General features: G+C 41.0%; 1 protein-coding gene across 1 annotated transcript; it reads right to left on the bottom strand.

Annotated features, from left to right (window-relative positions):
- Positions 1-3211: 3211 nt before the first annotated feature.
- Positions 3212-5345, bottom strand: LOC125950230 (scoloptoxin SSD14-like). The gene is made up of 4 exons (XM_049678020.1): positions 5270-5345; positions 4294-5031; positions 3810-4235; positions 3212-3749 (listed from the first exon to the last, which is right to left on the bottom strand). Exons 1-4 carry the CDS (start codon positions 5275-5277, stop codon positions 3212-3214), a joined length of 1710 nt encoding a protein of 569 aa, XP_049533977.1. The 5' UTR covers positions 5278-5345.
- Positions 5346-10866: the final 5521 nt, after the last annotated feature.

Genomic DNA, 10866 nt, shown 5'->3' with positions numbered 1-10866 from the left:
ATGAAGACCGCCCGCTGGCAATGTACTTCACGGTGCTTTAATCTTACCGATGCTCTACAAACATTCCTTCGGGCTGTTTCACTTTTTGCAATAGAAGCCGAACAGAGAGAGCGCGTCATCTACCCCCTTTCGAGCCGTTATGTTGGGGACGCAACACATCCGAAACTGTCAGCCATGTGAAGCCTTGAACATGCGAAGAGATGCGAAGCTTGCTGCCACGAGGTTGAGGAATCTCAAGTATTTTGGAATATTTTTTGATAAATATTTAATTCCACCATCGCTACAAACACAGCCGGGACCAGAGAGACATACGACAGTGCGGATGTTTTGTCAAGACTGCGCTACGAAAAGAAATGTACGTAGAGCAACAACAGGAACAAAAGAAGCGAAACATTGAAACGATGCTAGTCGTTTGCTTTTGGAGGGTGCTTCAACGGCAGGGACGATCCACGGTCGATACGCGTACGGTTGGGATGCATTTCACGCGACCAGCCCCTTCCACAGCAAACAAGTGGATCAGCCACCCGGAGCACGCAGCATAAATCGCAGCAATGAAGATTCGTTTGCCGACATGAAGTTCACCAACGTTCCACTCTCGCCTTTCGTTCTCTTTTCGTTGAAGCTTAGCTTAACCCCTCTGTCCTCCACACCGTCCATCCCATCGCTCATTTTTACGAATTTATATTAGCTACAATATGGATGGATCTCGTATTAATATATTCCACGCAGCAGAAGGGCGTCGCAGGATCCGAGATTCCGCTACGCCTCACCAATTGGGTGGCGCTTGCCATGATTGTTCGATTCAATGGTAGGACGCAGTGCAACAGCATTCTTTCTGCTCTTTGAGTATACGAGGCGACTGAATAGGGGGAGGTCGCGCCTTTGAGACATTGCGGAGTCAAGACGGAGGGGAGCTATATTTCCCAACGTAACGTTTCAAATCGTTCAAGAAGGGATCCCTTCCGAGAGGTACTTGTGCGCAAAATAGAGTATCCGGTCGACCGAAATGCTGCAGAATGGGTGCAGACCGGAGCAACCAGCGAGTGGCAACGGCCACATCCACCACACATTTCACTCTTCGGTGGCTTCGGTAATGTGCATAAAGAATTCCATCTGTTTTATGCCTATTTTGCTGGAATGGCACTGACGGTTCGGGGGTTCTCTGCTGATGGGATTAGACCGTTTAAGCTCCTGCGCAATGGGTGGTACCCCGCCAACGTGAGTGTCCCCAACGCCACCTCTCCGCCCTTATGCCACCCAATTCCCTCGGCAAGCAATCTCGTTCGTGAACCCTCCTGCTGGCAAACAAAAGATAAACCTACCTCGTCAACGACCAAAGCCGAGAGGTTGGCGTCGCGCATTTCCGGCATGAATAGCGAAGGGCCATTAATATGAGCAATAAAGCAGATTAAAAAAGGGAGAATTTACGCGTGAAATTTTATATTCATGCAACACTAAGCTATTCGAGCGCGCTATTCATCCACCCATCCAGAGGTGTAGAGGTGTGAAATAACTCATTACGTAGATTAAACGGAGAAGCTGCTGAAGCTGCACCCAAGGAAAGCACTGGAAATGGTGATACAAATACTAGAGCGTGTAATTCAGTCTATACAGTATTGCCTAAATCGGTTTGTGCAAGCCTGTGCGATGTTTCTTTTATATTGTAACCGTTTACTCTGGCATATCAAATACCGTCACCAGTCCGACCACTTCGAATTACGTCACGGAAATAAGCTCATTCATCGAATCCGATGCACCACACACAGATGAATTAATGGTATAGAAGCATCGCGTGAAGAGCAATTATCACTGCAAACTACTTCAACTTGAACCAACTTCAACACACCTGATCGCGCTACCGAGGGCGACAAAAACAGGCCACCACCGCTAGCCATGCTCCAACGCAGGCTCGTTACGCGTAGCGTGATGCTACATTTTTCATACACGGCCCATTCCCATTCGGCCCTTCTTTTGCCCCTTTTACGGGATTGACGAAATTTATTGCGCAAATTAATTTCATTACCAAGCCTTCGCTCTGCCCACCGCGGATCCCGAACCCCGGACCACTGCCATCAGGTCGACAGCAGCTCGACGTTCGACGGAGATAAGCGTGCGAGAGAGCACCACAAGTGCGCTCTATACAGCACGAAATGTATCGAACGAGGGAGAAACGGATAGTATGGAGAATAGACAACGATGGATGGAAACCAAAAAAAATCATTTTCATGCAACCGTGCTGGATCAGCCACCGGCGACCATTTCCAACCACCGCCATAAATGTATCAAACAGTAAGGCATTATTTAAGGTGCAGTGAAAAGGTGCGCTGGAGCTCACTTCATTCCGCCTGGATGTCATTCTTCGGCAATCGGCTCGATATCGACCACCCCTCGCCATCCTTCTTCTTCTGCTTTTCTGTTGCAGGACTGGCAACTCCCGGTTGCCAGTGATTGTAGAACGTGTGTAAGGACACCGGAGTCGTGTATTTAAAATTTATGATCTAGTTGAGTTTGATGAATTGCTTGTCGCATGTGTTGTCATAAAACAAATTACATCAAACATTTTGGCTGAATCGTCACGTTTGCTTCAAATGGCACTGCCTGACTCTGACTCCGTTTGGCGCTGTTTGCGTATATCCGGCGACACAAACCACCAACACCGCTATCGACCGCCACCAGGGTTCGTGAGGTTCAGGTTGAGAGTGCAGGAGAGAAGGGAGGCCGGTTTTCGGTCGGTCTCCGTTTAACCGACTTGGTTGGTATTAAATAATTTGTTGGTAAGATTAATGAAATGAAATATGGGCAAGAATTAATTTGCAGCGTGATTTTAATTCAAGGTACAGAGTATGGGACCGGGTTGCGGTGAATGTTAAATAGTTGCTGTAATTAGCAACCGTTGCTACGAAGAGGACGATGGAACGACATGAATTGTTCATTGACGACGAGCAATGAGTAGGTTTCTAAGGGCTTCGGGGACGGCTTCGTAAATTGAAGCGATGAGCTCCAGTTGACAAATAGAACATTGTCGAAACGTATCATTGTCGAAATGTATCATACGTGTGTGTGTGTGTGTGTGTGTGTGTGTGTGTGAGTCTATGTGTTTTCAATGTCACAGGAAGGATTTTTTGTAAAATGTTATTCAATATACAACGTTTGTATTCTTTAAACAAATAAAACACTCGGTTTTTTCACGTGTATTGAAACACTTGTATCATCAGTAACAGTTGGCAATACCAGTTGTACGAGGGCGTATAGCGACGCTTCCAGCTCTACGGCGATCGTATGCTGCCGAAATGTAGGAGCCACGCTTGAAAATTGCTGTCAAGGCCGCAAACCCAGAGTCATCCTGGGACTCGACTACCTTGTGCCCGCGTGAAGCCAGCCCTGAGATGAGGGTCTTATCGAACTCTTTTTCGTACTGGACCTGCATGGGCGCTAACTGGTGGTGTAATCTCGGTGCGTTTATGGCATCGCAAAGGCTCTGCTTGAAGTAGATCGTGCGCAGAATGAGCATGAGCACCGAAGTGGTAATCTTTGATCCACCTGCTCCACCAACCACGAGGCGTACATCGCCATTCCGATCGACTATGATGGTTGGCGACATGGACGAAAGCGGTCGCTTTCCAGGTACAATAAAGTTCGCCTGCGATGGTGACAAACCATAAACGTTGATCAGGCCCGGTGTAGAAAAGTCGTCCATTTCGTCGTTCAGAATGATGCCCGTCGAGTTTGAGACTACCAACGAGCCGAACCTAAAAACACCGATTATACGTATTAGATGTTTACACCTTTAATATTGCAAAGTTCCTCACAAAGCGTTGATAGTGCTGGTAACAGACACTGCATCGCCATTGCTTGCGAGTACGGATATGTGCGCTGTTCCGGAATCGTTTGTTGCTGCAAAGTCCGCTCCGTAGTAATCATAGTTTTCGAAAGTCATATTACTGAAGATCAAATCTCGCACATAAGCCACGTAGTTTTTGTTGGTCATTTTCTGTATCACTGTACTGACGCTCGGGACGAAGCGGGGATCGCCAAGCTTCGTACGCATACCATAACCATGCTTGAAAGCCTCGACTATTCGTTGCCACGTGAACGGGTCATTCACCGATAGGTCCTTGTAACCATCGAGAATGGAGAGCATATAGCTTAAAACCTGACCGCTTCCCGGAAGTGGCATAGAGTACAGATTGTAGATATTCTTCAGTTTCGTCTGAGCCGGCTTAAGCCATTCCGGGCTGAAAAGGGTTAAGTTTAATTGATTTGCTATAACATCTTTGCACGATGATGGATTACCGATAATTGTAGAAATCATTTTCCGTCAGAATGCTTCCTGCCCTACGCAGATCGTTCATCAGTTTGGGTAAAATGGTGCCATTTCTATCGTACAATGCACTTGCTCCTTCCACTGCGATCACTTTGAAGGTTTCAGCCAGCATTGGCCGCTTGATTCTATCTCCTTGCTTGAAGGTATCGTTTGTAAGAGGATTTATGAATAATTTGACTAATTCTGGCGTACTCAGAATGTCGGCCTTTTGTTCCTGCAATATCTTCGCCAGAAAGCTTGTTACCAGAGAACCATTTGTGCATAATTCTATCGCCGGAGTGAACAACGTCTTCCATGGAAGTTTTCCATACTTCTGGTGTAACTGCCAGTAGCCTTTGATTTCACCTGGTACCGCTATCGATAACCCACCAACAACTGAAGCATCCCCTTTGCCGACATACATGTTTTTGTTGGCCGCTGCCGGTGCTACTTCGCGCGAATCTAACGACTCAACGAGTCCTGTCGCTTTATTATAAATGGTGAGCACGAATCCACCACCGATGCCCATGCTCTGAGGAAGCGCAACACCTTCGCATAGCAAGGTAGCAATGGCTGCATCCGCGGCTGATCCTCCCTTGTCGAGCATACTCATTCCAATGTCTGCACATTCGACTGAGTTCGAAGTAACGGCGGAACGTTCTTGAGATGACGTCTGGGCCCAGGCACCATGTTGTGCAAGGTAAACTATCAGCAGTACCAATTGAACTCTGAAATAAAAACGATTATTATTCGACGGATATCTGGGTATTATCAGACCACTCCTAGGACCACACTTTGTAACCTAGATGGTCTAATCAAAGATTACATCAGCCATTGACAATCTAATGATATATGTAGAGTCAAAAGTGCAATACTGGGGCCGTCAACTAACTACACCATGGCTTCTAGGTATTCTAGGAACACATTTGCATCGTTAAATCTTGCTCCCAATTGCTCGAAACTCACTGCCTCATGATGTGTGAACCGCTTATGGTATTGAAGGTCAAACGGTTCCACGGCGTTTTAAAATGCTCCTCACTGTGCCGATAGCGAATGGAAACTGAATGTTTCACGCACCGTCACCCATGTTTTATACTCTTGATACAGATGTACACAACTGGCTCCACACACTTATCAACGACGAGCAAAAACGTACAGCTTGTGAAACCGCGCGACGCAAAGCAGGTTAATACAAAGCGGTAGGAAGGAAGCTTATATTTAGATATAAAACACATTCATCAAAGGTTCAATGTTCGCTTCTAGACGGATTTTGATTATCAAGTGTAAAAAAAAAACAATTACATTGTGCCAGGCAATAGAATCCACATTTTGAGTCCCATATGCAACACTATTTCGATCCCTTGTGGCTCGAACGTTTTTCGTATTCTCAGCTGAAATCATCATTTTTATTTTGGCTTTTTTCATTGAGCTTCATTGATAAGTCATGCACAATCATTTACTGTTTAGTTATTTCACTCCATCAATTCAAAAATCGTTAAAGGTACAGCAGTGTAAAACATTAGTGCATGTGTATGATAATTAGGAATTCTCCAAGATGTTGCAGCTTCTTAGAGTTTATGTTTTCCTTGGAAAGATCATGTATACTGCATTAGTTCTGTTAACCTCTCTTACCTTAGCTTTCCAAAAACCTATCACTATCATAAGGAAAATATTAAAATATATTTATATTGTATAAAATATCTTGTGAATTATTTTCGGCCGCCGTTCCCAAGCAAGGCACTTGCCGTTATTATAAAGCTTCTGCGTCGCGAGACAAAAATGGTGCTTTATTCATGACCTCATTTCACACTGATTGTTTGCAAAATATATTTATTTCTGTTTTGGGACGACCTGCTGTACACCAACACCTAGATAGCTAAAAATCATCCGCGTTGTAAGTATTGTTACATTACTGTTTTTATCTTGATAACATAATGAAACTAGTCGATCTTCGTTGGCAATAACATATTAAATTACGATTATTTTGCGCTTACTCGATCCACGGCAGAGCATAGTAGTTAAAGTTTTACGAAGTACGGAGTTTTAAATGTTCAGACAAAAACATTACACTCTTTCTGTTGAAACAATAGAATGGATTTCATTCTGAACAATCGTCATATGCGGAAAGGGTTTTTATTGCAACAAAATAGCGTTTGTAGAATATTGAATGCATAAAAACGTGAACGAAGCCAGTTCTGAGCAAAACAAGTTAGCGAATGAACCTTCATAACGAAAATATTTATGTTACGTCGTTGATGACATTCCTACTCTGCTGAATTACAAACTATACTTAATACTAAGAGAGATTGATGAGTCTCTCTTTTAGAGTCTTTCTAAGCACATGCGTTGGAAATAATTCAAATGCGTAGAAGTTGGCCACCCCATATATCACAGAGAGATAGGACAACCTGGAAACACCTTTATGATACCACTAAACAGTCAGAGTGATATGGGCATTTAGTGGGATTAGTATGAACATGCTTATGCGACTTTCACTTAAAGAGAGTGAAAATTCATCTGCATGTTAACAACAGCGGGCTTCTATATGTCAGGAAGAGTTGCAGCTGATTTGGCAACGCTCTATATCAGGGGTCTCAAACTCATATTAGCATGCGGGGTGCATTGAAAAGTAGCAGACTGTGCACGGGCTGCCCGCATAACAAACATAAAAAACTACAATAAAAATTCAAATAATGGAAATATTTGAAGGATGAAATAGTGTTCATTCTTATTTACGGACACTGCTGTCACTGTAATAAAATTACCAATCACTAAGCACACATGTAGTAAAATTACATAGAACATCCAGACAACATACAATTCCCCTCCCCTGATACAAGACCACTGCTCTACATGGTAATATATGTTAGAGTTTTAAAATTATAAATTTAATTCTATTGATTAGGGAGCTTTTCGTTATTAATCTTATTTTTCCTTTCACAACGTTCTGTCACATGGCATTCTGTCGTAAAATCATTACTAATTAGATATTAAATTAATTAACATTTAATTGATTAAAGCAGAGTTATCAAAGGATATGAAAAGTTAATACTTGCAAATTAAGAAACATAAGAATTTTTTTAGAAATAAATCCAATAATCGCCAAAACTTTAATACAATAAATACTTGCTATATTTATCAGGTAAGTGCCTTTAGTGCATCGTGAATACCTCCATTAAAAGACTTTGTGCTGGACTCTCTAGGTAGTGTCTTTTGCGATGATTGGCACTAAGCTTCGTATTATTTAGATGACAGCCTCAGTCTCATGTTTACGAAGCATTCAATTATTGCGAAGTAACCATTTATCACGGATAACAAAGAACCTAAATTATTACGTTTGTCTACCGAATCGAGTGCCTAGCAGTCCGTCAAAACCACTTTAGCGACGACCATCTTGAGTAGGACAACGAGCTCCGCGATAAGGAAATTAAGGTAGAGGACAACGGGAGCTTTACAAAGACTGCCGTTCATCTATTCAGTGCCTGGTGCGTTGAACACAATCCCCCAATTTCAATATGGCGAAACGTTGTCAGTCTCCTTATCTTCTGTGGCCAATTTCTGCGTAAACTGAAAATTCCCAGAATTTTCTAGCATGTTCCTGAAGCGATGTCATTCAGCGTTCATTCCCTCTACACAAATAACACTTTACGATGTAAAGCGACAATGTACGGTTACCAAAATATGCGAAAGGAAATCTGCTTTTGCCGCACAACCTCATTACCCGTTTGTTTTCCATAATGGAAGAAAGCCGGCTTTTTGTTTCACTCCGGATCGATTCTAATTCCGGCTGGCACGGCTTCAATGGTGAACCTTGTAATGATTCATGTCATACTAAGGAAGTCACGCAAAGAAGACAAAAAGGCATTCATATATTGCCTTGACAGTTCAGTGTACTATACTTGTTGAGCTCTTCTTATTCCAAGCTGTGTAATATATTAATTGATGGGTATTTTGTGGTACATTAGCATAGTAGCAATCGAGTTAATTTAAGCTCATTACAAGGTTAAGCTGATTATGTTGTGTATCACATATCATGTAATAAGGAAACATTAAATCTCATTTGATTATTAGCACCAACTCAGTTGTAATAGATAAACAACTTACAAGGTTATCGATTTTTTCAAACTTGTTTTCATTGTGGTAACGTAAAATTTAGTAACTAGTAAAACTTTGTGTTTTTATCTATTTCTAGTGGTGGCAACGTTCAAATATAGAGACAAATGTATTGCGAATGCCATCTCTGGCTGAATAGCTCCAGCCAAAACACAACATATTGATGAAAAAATGTTTGCGCATCGTAGACATGGATCACTTCAAAGATTATCTTATTCAATCACATCCGGCATTGATTGCCAATCCCCGCCGGCACCCTCAAAACGTTTTACGAATTCTAATGCTCTGCAATTCTTCACATACGATAACCTTTCTCCTGCTGTATACAGTAGTATTTGCCGTGAAGTTTATACGATGTAAGGGTCGATCGATCGATCCATCGATGATGAGTTGGCACATCGGTTTGCAGTCTTCCGATTCTTAGAACAATATATTTCACAGTTAATAATTATTTGAGTACTGTATTCTAGTTATATTACGCTCTTTACATACAGGATGCAAGGAACTGGCATAATGCAATGATAAGTCAGCCTCATGTCTGGTTTAAAGGATTGGAACTAAGGGTAAATAGTACGAATTTCACGATCCACTAAACAAGTACACAAATCGCCGCCCGATTTTCAAACGAGGTCATTAGAAACCAACTCATGTGTGTGCGTTAGAGAATAGGATTAAAGGGAATCAAACGTATTATACACCCAGGACCATTAGCCGCCTAGATAGCAAATTATCTAATTTTTTAAGTTCTTAAAACATATATACCCAAACGATCTACATCGATTACATTTTTTTACATTGTTTCTTGTAGCAATGAGATCATACAGATCATCAGATATGAGAAAACATTGTTTGCAAAAAATACTTCAAATTCGCAACCGTTAACAACAAATTGCGTTATATTCTTCATTTTTTCAAAAATATTTTACAGTGATGATGTAATCCACTTTTGAATGAATAAATTAAAACTGAACAGTTGAACAATTGTACGTGGAGTCCCAATAATCCTAATTGTATAATAAATCGGAACTCGCGAATTTTGCGTCTGCTTTCGGCGGTTAGAACCTTCGATCTTCCCGGTTTATTTTATCATCCCATTCGTCCGTTACAATTCGTTTAGGTCCGATACTTCAAAACTTATACTAAACCCACCACATGCATTTAAACCCACCACCTATTTGAAAAATCCCAACACTAATAATAAACATTGATGGAAACGCAATAAAAGAATGTCTTTCATCAATTGAAATTAGTCGAAGAATTCAAGTGTAAAAGCACTAAACACTTATTCCCTTTAGTCCTTCAGTCTCCTGTCGATACGTCCCGGTTGCTGGAGGTGCCTTATTTTTTTTTATAATTTACGTGGCCATCGTCTATAATTTTGTTTTACTCCTACTATTCATATTTTCGCTATTTTTTTTTTTTTTTTTGCTAAACCATTCCTGTCTTGGAATCTTGGATGTCTTGGAAACATCTACACCTGTTGTACATGCTCATTTTTCATCTTCTTCTAAAGATTTTTTATAAGTTGCGAGATCGTCTGGAAAATCCCAGCATATCGTACATAGCTGAGCTACTGATCCTTACAACAAGCAACTTTTTGTATACTGCTGATGCTCTCTACACTTTTTCTCCGAAAATATAGGATATAATAAGAAGTTGTAACATTCCTTCATTTTGGTGGTTAAAAGTTATTATTTGTCGACGCTCTTATGAAAAATACATAAATAATTAACTAGTACAGAAGAGGTATCTAAAATATGTACGTGATTGAGTCTTTTGAAAAGCCAAGTTTTATTGTTAAAATATTTTAAAAATATTTTGGCCAACAATGTCCTCTTCATTTTGTATAAAGTGAGTTTGATATGCAAGTTCTTTTAAAGCATGATATCGAAGTTCACTTAGTATTGATACTAAATTTAATTCGTTGAGTAGTTTCCAAAATAATTCATTGCAATAACTAGATTCGCTATTCACGTGACAGTGTCTGTGCTTGCGATACACGAAAAGTGAATAAAACCTTTAGAGAAGGGCGAATCCAACAACGATGTAAACTTTAATCGCTTCCGTGAAAAAATCGCATAAAAAGTTCCACTCCGTTTTCCTGGTGAGTGCTGAAAATCCGCTACGACGGAGAAGCTAAAGTTGTCATTTTTCTTATAATTTTATGATTATGGAATTTCTATCTTCCGCTAGCATTTTCTATGTGCTCTAGCAGCAGCGAAAAGTTTTTATCGTTTTTTGCTTCTTTTGCGGCTATGGATACATAAGGATTCGTATTGAGTTATACGAAAAGTTATGAGGGTAGGTACTGAGCTAGTTGATTTCATAAGTATTGATATTATAGAATTGATCACGCAGAAAAAGAAACAAAATGTAAATGGGTATAAGAAAAAAAATCGGTTATTTGTAGGTTAGTAGCAAATACGTTTACGTCATTTCTAATAAAATTT

Source organism: Anopheles darlingi, chromosome 2, assembly GCF_943734745.1.
Source record: "Anopheles darlingi chromosome 2, idAnoDarlMG_H_01, whole genome shotgun sequence".
Taxonomy (NCBI): Eukaryota; Metazoa; Arthropoda; class Insecta; order Diptera; family Culicidae; genus Anopheles; species Anopheles darlingi.
This window is presented reverse-complemented; position numbering and strand designations above follow the sequence as displayed.